Source organism: Acartia tonsa, chromosome 15 (genome assembly GCF_053477335.1).
Source record: "Acartia tonsa isolate MP-2025a chromosome 15, ASM5347733v1, whole genome shotgun sequence".
NCBI lineage: Eukaryota > Metazoa > Arthropoda > Copepoda > Calanoida > Acartiidae > Acartia > Acartia tonsa.
In genome coordinates, this window is record NC_137274.1 from 18,611,180 (window position 1) to 18,627,621 (window position 16,442).

General features: G+C 32.2%; 1 protein-coding gene across 1 annotated transcript in view; it reads left to right on the top strand.

The window, feature by feature from the left end:
- LOC145307420 (uncharacterized) overlaps window positions 1–16,442 on the top strand; it is a 178,204-nt gene that overhangs the window by 107,975 nt on the left and 53,787 nt on the right. The window contains exons 6-10 of the mRNA XM_080149854.1: window positions 8,945–9,021; window positions 10,292–10,385; window positions 12,032–12,130; window positions 15,978–16,076; window positions 16,240–16,338. Of these exons, the coding sequence (XP_080005980.1) occupies window positions 8,945–9,021; window positions 10,292–10,385; window positions 12,032–12,130; window positions 15,978–16,076; window positions 16,240–16,338 (468 nt within the window). The remainder of the gene's footprint in view (window positions 1–8,944; window positions 9,022–10,291; window positions 10,386–12,031; window positions 12,131–15,977; window positions 16,077–16,239; window positions 16,339–16,442) is intronic.

Genomic DNA, 16,442 nt, shown 5'->3' on the forward strand with positions numbered 1-16,442 from the left:
ACAAATTTAAATCTACAGAAAGGTTTATCTTGTATATCATCATTAGGGATGTATATCAATTTATCAGCCATTGTCTTATCCCTGTAGATAACTACACACACGCATACACTAAAAAGTTGACTTGTGAATTACAATTTAAAAAGAAAACTTGTTGGGCCAAGAAAAAAGAGAAATCTAAAGGTTACTAGCACCACCACCACTAGTAGGTTAGTTCTTTCTCATACGTGATCATGATAACATTTAGTTTTGTGAGTACATCTTATACATATATCTATCTATCTATACATCTATACATCTATATACCTATCTATCTATCTATCTATCTATCTATCTATCTATCTATCTATCTATCTATCTATCTATCTTTCTATCTATCTATCTATCTATCTATCTATCTATCTATCTATCTATCTATCTATCTATATATATATCTATCTATCTATCTATCTATTTATCTATCTATCTATCTATCTATCTATCTATTATCTATATATCTATCTATTTATATATAGATAACTGAATAAACTAACCCTTTAAATCTCTCTATCTATCTACATAACTAACTATCTATCTATCTATCTATCTATCTATCTATCTATCTATCTATCTATCTATCTATCTATCTATCTATCTATATATAGATAACTGAATAAACTAACCCTTTAAATCTCTCTATCTATCTACATAGCTATCTATCTATCTATCTATCTATCTATCTATCTATCTATCTATATATAGATAACTGAATAAACTAACCCTTTAAATCTCTCTATCTATCTACATAGCTATCTATCTATCTATCTATCTATCTATCTATCTATCTATCTATCTATCTATCTATCTATCTATCTATCTTTCTATCTATCTATCTATCTATCTATCTATCTATCTATCTATATATATATATATCTATCTATCTATCTATCTATTTATCTATCTATCTATCTATCTATCTATCTATTATCTATCTATCTATCTATTTATATATAGATAACTGAATAAACTAACCCTTTAAATCTCTCTATCTATCTACATAACTAACTATCTATCTATCTATCTATCTATCTATCTATCTATCTATCTATCTATCTATCTATCTATCTATCTATCTATATATAGATAACTGAATAAACTAACCCTTTAAATCTCTCTATCTATCTACATAGCTATCTATCTATCTATCTATCTATCTATCTATCTATCTATCTATATATATCCTAATTATATTGTAACAGGATGTATTTTTGTCGGTCTGTTTGTATTAAAGAATCCTGGTAACTGCTGAACATATAGGCTTCTCCTTTACAGGGTTGATTATCAAAGGTCCTGGGAAGGTTTATAACTATTTTGGGGGAGTGTACAACTACCCTCCAAAGAAAAATCGCCCCTAGAAAATTTTAACACCCCCTTTTTAAAAAACATTAATATTGGAAGCCTAATTCTTATCTGCTATTCAAGATTTAATTGATTTTTTTTGCTAATATTAACTACTCCAAAAAGCGGCTAGTATATAATTTACCAGGTCTGTTTGTCTTTCGGTTATGCCAGAAAAGATTTAAATATTAAGAGCCTTTCAAGAGAAATAGATTTTTAAAAACTTTAATATATAACATTTATGTATTAATTTTTGATGATTTTTGCCGTTTTCGTGTTTTAAATGTACATATGAGGTAGGAAGTAGAATGATGCTATATCACAATTTTTGCCTAAATTTCATGGAAAGAATATTGCTAACCGCTGAACCGATTGTTTTTTTTTAACAGAGTAGCTTCTCATAGGTCCTGGGATGGTTTATTATTATTTTAGAGAGGGTACCACCACCCTTCCAAGAGAATAACCAATTTGCTTTGAATAACGATATGTTATGTAGTTGTGGACATTTAAGATGGACCAGTTAATTTATTATGCGCTAGCGACTACGCCCATAGAGGAGGGGAGAGTCGAATTTGATAATTCAGTTTATTTTAGATTTGAAAAGAAAGCCTAAAAAAAATTTTTTTTGGGGGGGAGAGATTTTTTTTGGAGGGGGTGCTCCTCTCCTTCCATTTTTCATTTTAGTTAAAAAAAATTTTTTAAACAGGGGAGGGGGGAAATTTTTTCGAGGGGCGATTTCTCTTGGGAGGGTTGTGGTACCTTCCCTCAAAATAGTTAAAATCCTTCCCCGGACCTATGAGAAGCTACCCTGTTCAGCATTTAGCGAGACTCTTAGGTACAAACAAACAGACAAACACACATCCTGTTACTGTATTATAAGGATTTGGCCATAACTCTTTAAACGTTAGTTAGCCCAAAAAGTATATAAAATTTTTAAAAATATTTTAGGTTTGTTTGCTGCTATATGTTGGAGGATGCTTATCCAAAGCTATAGGTGAGATTTTATTGTCAGGAAGGGAGGGGAAATTGCGCTGTTTATTATACTAGTCCCAAAAGTCTTATAATAACAATTTCTTATTTGTTGACTTAACAACCTTTGGGACTTATATTGAAATTTAAGTTTTGGTTCATTTAGTTGAGTGTCCAAACGAATCTACTACTAATTGTAATCAACAGACGGGTATAATTTTGTGTATAATCATTGGGGATGTACATTCATTTATCGGCCATTGTCTTACCCCTTTAGATCCCTGTTTTATTGTGCTTTCTCTCTAATTATTCTTACCCCAACCCCTATTTATAAAATGAATTATTTTCTTTTTTGCCTAACCCATGTGGATGGATTTAAACTTGCAGGCCCAAATCTACAAACTAACCCTCCAGGGCTGCCCTGACTCCAAATATAACCTAAGGCAAAACACCCCATTTAGATAAGCCCAAAATGTAATCTGTATAAAAAGGTAACAATCTCTGTCTCACTAGCTGCTGAACAAACATGGTTCACCTATATAATGTAGCTTTGAATAGGTCCTGGAAAGGTTCATAACTATTTTAGGTGTGGGTTCCATCACCCTCCCAAGATAAATTGTTCCTAGAAAAAAAATTGTATAAAATATTCTAAAGTGCCACTAGTTTTGCTGAAAACCAGTTCTAATCCAGCAAATATCAATCATTTAGAAGGCATTCTGAAAGTATTTTTTTTGTGGTCTAAGGTGTACAGAAAATTACCTAAATAAAAAAATCTTAAAAGAATGATAAACTTTTGTTACATCTTTGTTTAGACATTAAAGAATATGAAAAAGGATTAGAAAATGATAACAAATATACTGATGTGGATCAGGGTAAGCAATTTTCTTGTATTCATTTGACACAGTTGGATTAGAACCGGTTCTGATTTTTGGAATACTGATTCCTAGAGGAGTAACTCTATAATCAAGTCCTAAAAATGTAAGTATGTACTTAACAATTAGCCTGTATGTAAGCATTTTTCAACAAATTTACTTCCAATTTTGTTAAAATTTATATATGATTGTTAAGTTCTGTCCCTCTACAAGTGTTAAAGTTTGTTTGTCCTATGGTTTCAAAACTTTGCTTCTATGGATGTTGTCATCCTTGTTTGTTAAGCGTTCAGTGAATATAATTATATCTAGTTTTCTCACTCTTTTCCACTACTACACACGTGGCTAGCATTTTTTTAAAGCAAAGCTTTTTTATAATTAGGGTAGGTCCGTCTTTATGTAACTTTTCCCTTTTTTTGTTAATTTAGATATGTTAAGGTCTTAGCAATCTACATGTCATTTTAATCTAAAAATTTGTTTGAGAAAGAAGGTGGTCAAAAAGTAAATAATGAGCATAAATTCAAAACAAACAAAGATTATTTTATGTTAAAAATATTTTTGCTCCTAATTTGAACATTATTAACTTATAATGTCACGTTTTTTTTGCAATCATAAGATTAACACAGAAATAAGGTAGAACCAACGAGCGAGTTAAATCTAGATAATATTTGGGGGCAGATGGAGAGGTCGTCAATTTTACATGTTGTTGTTTTATAGGTTTTGTGATTTTTTTCCAATTAATTTTTTTTCTGTATGAGCTGAGGTCATACTATGTCTAGGTTGAAACCAATTGTATAGTGTACATTTACATACACAAATACACTCTTAAAAAGGTTTCTTCTTATCAATTACTGACTTATATTAACAACAAAAACAATATGTTATTTCAGCTGTCGTTGGGGGGCAACGCATCGCAAAATTGATGACCTCTCCATTTGCCCCGGAAATATTATTTTAGATTCATTTTGCTTGTTGGTTATATCTTATACCTAATTAATTACATACTTATAAATTGTTTAGAAATAAGGAAAGCTGTTTGCAATGGAAATGTTTCTACTGAACTTGTTAACAAGTTTCTGGAGCCTGGAGCAAAAATACAAGAGAACAGTTTGTCTGGTAAATTGATTCATTATTTTCTCAACTTTTAAAAGCTTTTCTATAATTAGGGTCTATCCTTACGTCCGAGATAGATAGCTTTTATTCGTTAATTTAGGCATGTTAGAATTGTCCTATCGATTTCAAACTTTGCATGATGATTCTTGTAGTAGTTAACTACGATCTAGATAGCGTAGCAACTCTATAATCATTACAATAATGTCCGTATGTACATTTTAAACATGCTGATTTTTCTACTTTTTTAACAACAAATTTTTATGTGATCTAATTATCCGTTTGATCTGATCTTTAGTATATTGATTCATGGGACAACAAAGAACAATATTATAAGCAGAGCAACTCTATGATCAAGTGCTAAATATGTAAGTATGTCCAAAAACATTATCCTGTATCAAGCAATTTTTCAACAAATTTACTTACAATTTTGCTTCGACTCTTATACTTTTATATTCTGATTATTCAGTTCAGACACTATAAAACTATTCAGAGCTTCGCTTTGCTTTGTCATCCTTGTTTAAAGAAAAACTTGACGATTAACACTTAACAATCAGGGAAGGGGGGGGAGGAGTTCTGGATAGAGGCTGGACCATCAAGACGTGAGCAATTAAAGTGTTTCAATAATCAAATCAAGCCTGAATCATAAATATATTCATTTTTAGTAGCGAAGCTGCTCTATAATTCACTATGTCTGTCAGTTAGTCCGTTAGTCTGTCCGTGATGCTATGGGGGAAATGGGATTTACTCAGCTCCTATAAAAAATTGAATGCTTAAATTTTTAGACAACATTCCCATAATTAAGAAGCACAATAAATTATATAACAAAGATGGCGGTAGGACCGCCTTTTAGCAGGTTTTAGGCTATTTTTGTATTTCTCACATTTTTTTCCATATCTTCAGTGTTTATGGTCCGATTTTCAAATTTTTTCAGTTATAGATAACAAAATTAAATTTCCTGTTGTTTAAAGAAAACAACTATGACGGTCAGACTGTGTTTCAGCAGGTTTCAGGCTATTTTTGTATTTCTCACATTTTTCTCCATATCTTCAGTGTTTATGGTCCAAATTTCAAATTTTTTTAGTTATAGATAACAAAATTAAATTTCCTGTCCTTTAAAGAAAACAACTATGACGGTCAGACTGTGTTTCAGCAGGTTTTAGACTATTTTTGTATTTCTAACATTTTTCTCCATATCTTTGGTGTTTTTGGTCCGATTTCCAAAATTTTTTCAGTTATATATATCAAAATTAAATTTCCTGTTGTTTAAAGAAAACAACCATGAAGGTCAGACTGCCTCTTTGGAGGTTTTTGGCTATTTTAAAATTTTTCCCTCATTTTTCCATATCTCTGATGTATATAGTCCGATTTTCCAAATTTTTTTAAGTTAAGGATTTAAAAATTAAATTTCCTGTCGTTTTAAGAAAACAACCATGGTGGTCAGACTGCCTTTAGCAGGTTTTTGGCTATTTTTATGTATTATACATATTTCCCCATCATTAACATCATTAACCATCATCATTATACAAAATAAAACAAGGTTTTGTGTTTATTTTCTCCAAGAAATCTATTCTTGATATTAATAAATACACTTTAAATCTATATGTACGTATTCTCATCCATCATTTTTTGTGCTTTGCTACTTATGGATATTGTCATCCTTTCTACTGTTAGTCAAGGTCATATTTTGCTTTCTTCGCCCTTTATTGCTTAAAAGAATTTAAAAAGCTACACTGTAGATTAACATTTTCTGCAAAAAGAAATTTTCTTCTAGCTTCAAAAATAAGAAAATTTCAGCCGTTTGAAATTTTCAAGTAAAAAAGGACCTGAAAACAAAGGTTGTTAAATAAAAGGGTGGAGGATGCGAAAATTGACTTTGACTTACTTAAGGTCGAAAATTCATTAATTATCAAACAGGGGACTTGCACAAAAAATTTTGGCCCTCTAGCTCTAATAAGAACTGAGATAATAGGGGGGAGGGTCCAATAATAATTTTTATATCTGGATGAACCTGCTAGGTTTGCTGGCATCCTGTGCCTGTCAGGAGAAAGATATATAAAAAAACTCACTGTTATGTATAATCACCAATTTGAAAAAGTCTATCTTTTACACTGAAAAAAAAATCTTAGGGGCTCATCCAATATGAGTTAGCTAAATATAAAACATAATATAAAAAAGCCATAATCAATTACTATATTCACTTTCTTTTGTTTTGTTTTTAATCATCAGGTACAGTACCTCTCAAAAGCAATTTGGAAATACAAAGAAACGCCCCTTAAGAGGCATTGTCACGAAAGGGACAATACCCAAATCATCTACTGCAACTTTCATTTTCAATAATTTTTGTTCTTTTTTAGTTTTTGAAGATTTGAACCTGACAAGTATAATTTGTGAAATTGAAGTAAATAATACAAATGAATTAATCAAGCTCTTCTTACAGTATGGAGCAGATGTTAATGCTACAGATCCCGGAGGTTTAACATACTTTCTTATTTAAAGTAACAGGATATATGTCTGTCTGTATGTCTATGTGTTATACCAGAGGATCTTGCTAACTAATGAACTAATATGGTTCTCCTCTACAGTTAAGTTTCTCACAGGTCCAGGAAGGTTCATAACTATTTTTTTGGATCTTGGACAAAGTAGCTTCGGACAAAGAAGCTTCAGGACAAAGTAGCTTCAGGACAAAGTAGCTTCAGGACATTTACTTAAGAAAAGTAGCTTCATAAGAAAAATAGTCTCCAATATGGCCGCAGCGCTCGGCCCCCTGGCCTGCCTAGCTGCGGGTTCTCGGCCCCCTAGCCTAAAACCTCACCTAACCTAACCTATGTTAGCCTCAGAACATTTATTTTAGTAAAATATCATCAACTTATAATACATAGGTGGTTTAGAATTTCGTGGATTTTGCAAAAAGTGGTTCATAGATTTTTACAATTTTTAATATTGTTTTTACAAGTTTTAATAATGTTTTTTACAAATTTTTGGTTAGGTTAGGTTAGGTTATAAGCTAGGGGGCCGAAGCCTGAGGCTAGGCAGGCCAGGGGGCCGAGCGCTGCGGCCATGACCTTTATTAACAGTGGAGGCTACTTTTCTTAGGAGGCTACTTTGTCCTGAAGCTACTTTGTCCTGAACTTACTTTGTCCTAAGCTACTTTGTCCAAGATCCATTTTTTTTTGGAAGGTTACCACTACCCTGTTAAGAAAAATAACCCATAGAAAAAAATGCTACTATGTCAAATTTTTTTTGCTTTTCAAATTTGTTCACCACTTTTGGGAAGCTTTACTTATGTTTCACCAAGATGGTTTTAGGCAAATTTTTTATCAAATTAAATTGTGATGTTTTTTTCTCTAAACCTTTTTATGTATTCACCTAAATGCTAGAGGTGCAACCTCTATTATTAAATACAAGAATGCTTAAAAATGAATTGTTACAATTCTCTATACTTATTGTCTTCTTTCTGTGCACTAAGATCTGGTGAATGGCTGGAACCTATTGTCTTATTATTCAATGGGAAGATTGTGAAATCGTATAAAAATAAGGGAAAGTTCCTCTAAAGTGCGATTTGTGTATTTTTGAAATGGCTTTTTATATTTTATTTTAGGTTAGGTTAGGTTATATTGGGTTAGGTGATTGCCCCATTTGGTTAGGCAATTAGCCCCACAGGGTTAGAGCCCTAGAAATAGGAGAAAAGCAACTGTGAAAAGTACGAAGAATCGCCCCTTAAGGTGCGTTGCCACAAAAGGGACTATACCCAAAAAAAGAAATCTGCCATATTTCTCACTTGGCCTAATATAAAGAATAGTTTTTCTTCAAAAAAGAATGTTCGATAGCAATCTTAAAATTGAAACTTATAATATATATTTTTATCAATAATATAATACTTTTAACAGTTATAAATCTATCTCAACCATAACATTTATAAATTAGTAACTACTGGTGCTTCATAACGAAATATAATAGTTATTCATTGCATCCTGTTATAGACAGCTTTCTGCAAATATAAAATGAAGGACTGGGCTGGGGTTTTTAATGCAACCATCTCGTAATCAATGTATAAATGGCACTTAGAATTCGAATTTCGATCTGAAATTTTGCATGAGTAATCCTTGGTAGGTCTATTTTCCCTAAATCGAACAAAAAGTTGGAAAAATAACGGCTAACAGCTGGCGGCTCAGCAGTGTAGCCATTTTTTGGGCTATTTTCAATGCAAATCATCACGACACCTATCTCCACATAATACTATTTTCTGCTCCAAAATGTTTTCAAACGGTTCTAGCCGGTAGTTGCAGGTACTAGAAATCTGAAAATGTTGTTTTTGTATCATTTCACATGATTTAAAGCAAAAACATGTTTCAAAAAGTTGATTCCTACGTAATTTATGACAGATTTGTCCCAAAAATAGCCAAAAAACGGCTAAATGACTGAGCCGTTAGCCGTTACTTTTTCAACTTTTTTGTTCGATTTAGGGAAAATAGACCTACCAAGGATTACTCATGCAGAATTTTAGATCAAAATTCGAATTCTAAGTGCCATTTATACATTGATTACGAGATAGTTGCATTAAAAACCCCCCCTTTTACAGCCGATTGTACTCAGTTAAACACTGAATCATTTTGTTTTAGGTTATGGTGGAGGTAGTGGACCACCAGGAGGTCCAAGTGGGCCCCCTAGAGGACCCCCGTACTTGTCTAGTGGACAGGTAGATTTTAAATTTTGATTTTATTGCGTTTTAACCTACTACAATACAAATAAGACAAAATTATAAGAGCTTGTACTGATTAAAGTAATTCATTTGAGATCTCCCCGATACATTAGTTTGAAAACATTCAATGGACAAACAAAAGAAATTTGTGCTGATATTTGTCAGGGATCTTAAGGCTTAAGACAATGGATGATAAAATGGTATACATCATTAATGATGATAAACCAAATTAAAATTGTTTGTTGAAATGTTTGGACAAAATTAGTTTAGAACTAAGAAATCTAAGAACAACAAAATTTCTCAAAGTATCTGTATAATTTAAATTCCATTGTTCACTCCCTCCCTTAGGTATTATTTGAAGGCAATATCTTTAGTGTTTTTGGTCCAATTTAAAAAAAATTTAAGATGACAATATCATAATAGTTATTTCTCGTATCATATTATCAACGGCTTTCCGCGGATATAGAATGTACAATTATAAGATTAAAACTAGTTTTATTAGCCGGTGCCTTCGGCACCACGGGGCTAAAAAAACTAGTTTTAATCTTATGATTGTACATTTCTATATTCGTGGAAAACTGGATATAATACGATGCTAGACATAGTTTTTTCGTATTCATGAGAACCGGTTCCTATCCACCGGATTTAAATGAATACGAGAAAATTTTTTCTCATTGTTTTTGAGCATCCAGTGTGTAATTTACTTTGACCGCCGGTAGGTCTTTCATCATACAGAAAATAATGTTTTGTTTTTTATTCTCCAATAAATCTGTTCTTTTGATTTTAATATGCTGTCATCCATGTTTTACTTTAAAATTCGTTTGAAAGTGTTAGAATAGTTATTTCTCGCATCGTATTATAAACAGCTTTCCGCAGATATAGAATGTACAATTATAAGATTAAAACCAGTTTTTTAGCCCCAAGGTGCCGAGGGAACGGGCTAAAAAAACTGGCTTTAATCTTATAATTGTACATTTTTCTATTCGTAGAAATCTGGATATAATACGATGCTAGACATAGTTTTTTCCTTTGGATGAGAACCAGTTCTTATCAACTGGATTTGAATGAATACGAGAAAATAATTTCCAATGGTTTTATGTAATAATTTGATGTGTATCTGCCAATTTTGTAGAATGAGTTTTTCTGTTTAAATGAAAGTGAATCCTTTTTTCTTCGGATACCTACAGATTTAAAAAAAAATTATTTCTTCTTTTGATTGCTGTACACAAAAGTCAATTTTAATGAAAGCTAATTCTTTTATGTTTAGTATCCTCCTGGCCCGCCCGGAGGTTATCAAGTACCTGGAGGTCCTCCAGCTAGATATCCATCTCGTCCTGGTCCCTCACAGAATAGCTATCCAGGTATACATACAGCCTATTATGTAAAGTTGTAAAGTATTTTTGTCTGTAGCTTAAGATTTTGAATGCTTGTGAACCGATTTAGTTCTCCATTTTTTTCTCTTTTCTATCCTATCGAATTCAAAGTTAAACATTCAGTGATCAGCCGATAATAGAAAATAAGATAAAGTAACAGGATAAGTGTCTGTCAGTCTGTTTGTTAATACCTTAATATCTGAACCGATAGGACTTCTTTTCAGTGAAGCTTCTTTGTGGGTTTAGCTCCCTATCCCCCCATACTTCCTGGAATTATAAGAAGCTTTATTGTAAGGGAAAGCTATGGTTTAGCGATTAGCAAGATCTTTCGGTACAGACACGCAGATATACATACTGTTGCATTTTATGTTCTCCTATTTGATATTAAATCGTGGTTTATTTATTACTATCGTCTACGCCTCTAGGATCATGTGATTGAATGGGGAGTGGTAAAGTGACCCTTTACTTTCCCGGTTAAGCTTAAAACAGAAAATCGGTTTATCGGATATAGCAAGACACCCCCAACCTTATCAAGCAGCGGTGGTGTGCCATCAGCGGTGGTGTGAGGGGGGGGCGTTCAACGCCACCCCTTATTATCTCAGTTCCTATTAGAGCTAGAGGGCTAAATTTTTTTGTGCAAGTCCCCTGTTTGATAATGAATTTCCGACCTTTTAGAAGTCTAAGTAAATTTTCGCTTCCTTCACCCTTTTATTTAACAACCTTTGTTTTTAGGTCTTTTTTTACTTAAAAATTTCAAGTAGTCGGCAGTCAGCGGGAAAACAGCGGCAGATCTTTATGAAATTTTAATACGTTATGTAGACATGTAAAAAAAGCTTAAGTTTAAAATTTGAAGTCTCTAAGTCAAAAATTGCGGCCACAGGAGCCTTTTAAAGATTTCTGGAGACCTGGAGGATCAGGACCTGCAGGATCATACCTGGAACCTGAAAGTGACTTAAACACCTGTATTTCATATAAGGATGTACTACTAGAGGATTTTTTAGTATTTTGGTATGATAAAATGCTTTGTTTTAGTCAAAAAAATATTTTTGCTCTTTACCTGGATGACCCTGCCAGGTTTGCTGGCATCCTGTGCCCGCCAGGATGGAGATATTCAAAAAATTTCAACTCTCAGTTATGTGTCATACCCATACTTAAAAAGTCAAGCAGTTTGGGCTCTTTATCTTTCACACACAGAAAATGAGATAGAAAAAACCGGATGGGGGGGGCGTTCAATGCCCCCCCCCCCAACCGTTAAGGGTTAAGTTTATGATTTTTTTATAATCATGAAAAATTGTCTGTATTAGGATGCTACACATAATCTTTCAATATGGATGAGAACTGATTATAATCCAGCAAATAGCATAGTATTTAAACAGCTTTCCACGGATATAAAATGTATAATTATAAGATTAAAACCCATTTTTTAGCCCCAAGATACCGCAGACACGGGGTAAAAAAACTGCTTTCAATCTTTCAAGCTTTTAATGATTGTAAATTTTTACATTCATAGAAAACTGGATATAATACGATGCTAGACACAGTTTTTTTGTATGGACGAGAACCACTTTTAATCCACAGGATACCAATCGGTTTGAGTAATTATGTGAAATCATGTTACATATTCAAATATTTAGGAAAAACAAGTCTCCACTGGGCAAGTCAGAATGGTCATACTTCTGTAGTACAGCTTCTTCTGGATAGAGGAATTCTTATTGATAAGAAAGATAATCTTGGTATGTTTATTTTATCTATCTATCCTTTATTTAACTGTCCATACTTACCTTTTCTTTTTATCAATTTCTATAGTTTCTTCCTATTCTTTAATCTATTTTTCTATCCAAGTAGTGTTGTGCCGGAAAATTTTTTTGGCCAGATACCAGATATCTGGCTGATTTCTAATGCCGGAAATTGGCTACACCGGATATTCGGCATTGCAAATCAGCCAGATAGCCATCAAACAGATAAATAGATAGATAGAATAATTTTTGTATTATGTACCAGGATCTATTCCAAATATTTGTGGCGCCTTGATCAGCACCATGACCACTGTTGTTGGAATTTTTTCTCCTGTTCAAAAATTGTCTAACTTAAAAAGTTTGGGGGTCTGTATTTTTAAGGTTAAGAAAATTAAGTGATATACCTTATTGGGGTGGAATTCTTATTCAATTTCTTGTGATTATCTATTGAAGCCCTTCTAATAACATACGATGCTCTAATGCGCATAGAGATATTTTGTTAAGCAACATTTAAACAGATAACCAACCCTTTGATTGCACAACCCATTGTCTGGAGCTCAAGATCATGGTAATTAGTTGTGCCTGTTTATTGGTGTCAGTGCCAGACATTTCAGAAGTGGGTACCATTTTTAACATCTCTAGTAAAATTATGTTCTTTAGAATGAGCTTTATTTATTACACCTTTTTCTATATTGTCATAAATGGCATGTCTTTAAACAAAATAAATATCCACATAAAACTGTGACATATCTGTGACATAAATTATTATTTAACTATCTTTAATAAAGTTGCTGCAATATAATTCCAAGGAAAAAAAAATATTGACTGCACCTTAACTGTCAAATTTGGTCAATTTAAAGCAATATTAGAAAGATTTTTAACCCTTACAGATTGGGCCCTAATTCCCACCTTAATAGATCGGGGGGTTCTGTTCTTGGCTTCTGTTACAGATAAAGACGTAAAAAAATTTTCTGGTGGTTCATGTGTATTTTTAGAGAAAATTGCTTTTTCTAGTCATAGCAGTCAGGCCGCTCCTTAGCCGCTTTTTAACGACCAGCCGCTAAATTTTAAAACAGTTGTAGAGTGGCCAATTTTGCAGCTAGGATGACCAAATTTTAGGACGGACTTTTATTTTTCATTACAAAAAATTACTTTTTCTGATCATTGCCGAAAAACGGCAAATAACAGAAACTGACATTTTTGGCGGTTTTGGCGGTAAAACGGCAGTTGGCGGCGCCAATTAACATTTTATCTGTTTATTGTTGCTCAAGGATTTACCAAAAAAATTTATAGGTCTCTAGCTGTTATAGAAGCCACGATATTTAAGATATATGTCAGTAGTAAAAGCCGGACAAAAATCAGTCATAAAGTCAGTCAGGGTGCGGTCAAACATTCATAACACCACTTTTCTCATAAGGTCATTGATATCTCAGTATTTACCAAAAAAAATTTAGGTTTCTACCTTATACACAAATGTCATAATGTAGAAATTAAGATTTATTTAGATTTTTTTTTAATTTTGGTGCTACCCAACCGACTTTGACCACACACCTCACCCGAAGGCGTGTTATGTTACAAAAAACCCCCCGCCAAAACGGTTTACACAGGATGTACTGGGACCTCATGGTGGTTTCAGAACATGCTTTCCCTAAATTGAGTTAGTAGCTTCCCATAGTAGAAAATTTTAAAATTACTTTTGGTGATCAAATTTTACTTTTAGTTCTAGACTACCTTTACCTAACCTGCTTTATTGTCTTATTTTGCCTTTCATTTTTATCATGCAAATTCGTTCACATTACAGTTGAAATGACAGATATTGGAGCTTTCTAAAAAGGTCTCTAACATTTTTCTAGCTCTAATACTTTTTGAGATATCTTATTTCAAAGTATTGCTGAAAATCATCTTTTACACAGCAAAATGTTGAAATATAAAATTAGTTATTTTAGAGTAAATTACAAGTATCTTCATTTAAATTTCTCTAATATTGCTCCAAATTGACCAAATTGGACAGTTAAGGTGCCTAAAACTATCTACATTCAATGGACAATCCAAATCCACACTTTTTGAGACTTTATAAGTCAACCGGAGAACGCTAAAATGTAATATCAAAAAAACAAATATAATTTAATTTTAATTATAAATCACTTTTAAGTCATTTTTAATAATGTAAAAGGTGTTTTAAGTTAATAGAAACTCCTAATTAATTATGATTTATGATTTTACAAATCACAATACTAGTTTAAAGTACCTAATAGTGTATATTAACAAAAAAAAATGTGGCCTAAGAATAAATTGTGTCTTTTATTATATATGAGATCATTTATGAAAGTCTTTTTATTACTATGTTTTCTTAGTTAAGGTGTCAAAAAAAAATTTTGTTTCATAAGTTATAAGAAATTTAAAAAGCCAATAAACTATTCTTAGAAAAAATTACTAGAATTAGTAGATTACATTTGTAAACTGCTTGGAAATGCTTAAAATTCTAACCAATTTTTGGTTTATTTTCTATGATTATGTCTATTTTTCTTACGATATGTTTCTATTTGTTCAAAATATCAGATGATTGTGTTTTATTGGCTTTCTAATTACAAAGTGACAACTTTATACACCATAACTTACCTTAAAATCCTTGCTAAAGTCGATTATATTTCAATTTATTTAAAGAAAACAGGAAATATTTTTTCCTTTAGCATTATTTAAAATCACTTCAGTATGCTCCTGTTGGCTTATATAGTCTTAAAAAGTATGTATTTGGATTTTCCATTGAATGTAGATAGTTTTAGGCACCTTAACTGTCCAATTTGGTCAATTTGGAGCAATATTAGAGAGATTTAGATGAAGATACTTTTTCTCTATTTTCTCTAAAATAACTAATATTATATTTCAACTTTTTGCTGTGTAAAAGAAGATTTTACAACAAAACTTTGAAATAAGATATATCAAAAAGTATTAGAGCTAGTAAAATGTTAGAGACCTTTTTAGAAAGCTCCAATATCTGTCATTTCAACTGTAATGTGAGCGAATTTGCATGATAAAAATGAAAGGCAAAATAAGACAATAAAGCAGGTTAGGTGAAGGTAGTCTAAAAATAAAAGTAAAAATTTGATCACCAAAAGTAATCTTAAAATTTTCTACTATGGGAAGCTACTAACTCAATTTAGGGAAAGCATGTTCTGAAACCACCATGAGGTCCCAGTACATCCTGTGTAAACCGTTTCTGCGGGGGGTTTTTTCTTACCTAACATGTCTTCGGGTGGGGTGTGACCAGACACCACGACCGACACAGACCAGATATCCTAATAAAATCAACTCTTGCCGACATATAATTACTAAACTTAAAAAGTCAAGAAGTCACAACTCTCTATCTTACCTACAAAAAAAATGACATTGAAAAAACTAGAGGAGGGGGGGGGGTCAAGATGACCCCCCCCCCCCTGATCTGTAAGGGTTAAGAAGATACTTGTAATTTTCTCTAAAATATTTAATTTTATGTTTCACCTTTTTGACCTCTTTAGAAAGCTCCAACATCTGTAAATTCAACTTTAATGTGAATGAATTTGCATGATGAATATTAAAGACAAAATAAGACAATAAAGAAGGTTAGGTGAAGGTACTCTAAAAATAAAAGTAAAATTTGACAACCAAAAGTAATTTTAAAATTTTCTACTCTGGGAAGGTGCTAATTCAATTTAGACGAAAGCATGTTCTGAACTCACCATAAGGTCCCAGTACATCCTTTGTAAACTGTTTTCACAGGTTGTTTTTACTAACCTAACAAGCCTTCTGGTGGGGTGTGTGTACTCTGAACTAAAAAATATAATGTATCTAAAATATTTATATCTAGGAGGGACCAGTCTTATGTATGCAGCAGAGAAAGGAAAGACAGAAACAGTCAGGATACTTCTAGGTCATGGAGCTCATGTCAACCATAAAAATAATTTTGGTTAGTTACATAATATTATTTTGCTATATAGTGTATCTTTAGTATATTCTATCTATCTATATATCTTTATTCTAAATATCTACCTCTGTACACCTCTCTCTGTATATCCAAGGTATAACTCTACTCTGAACTAATAAAATGTAACTAATATATTTATATCTAGGATGGACAAGTCTTATGAAGGCAGCAGGGTATGGAAAGACAGAAACAGTCAGACTACTTCTACAAAATGGAGCCAATGTGAATCATAAAGCTAATGATGGTTAGTTACATAATATAATTTTACTACATAGTGTATCTTAGTATATTTTATCTATCTATCTTTAGTCTAGATATCTACCTCTGTATCTACCTAAATCATGGAGC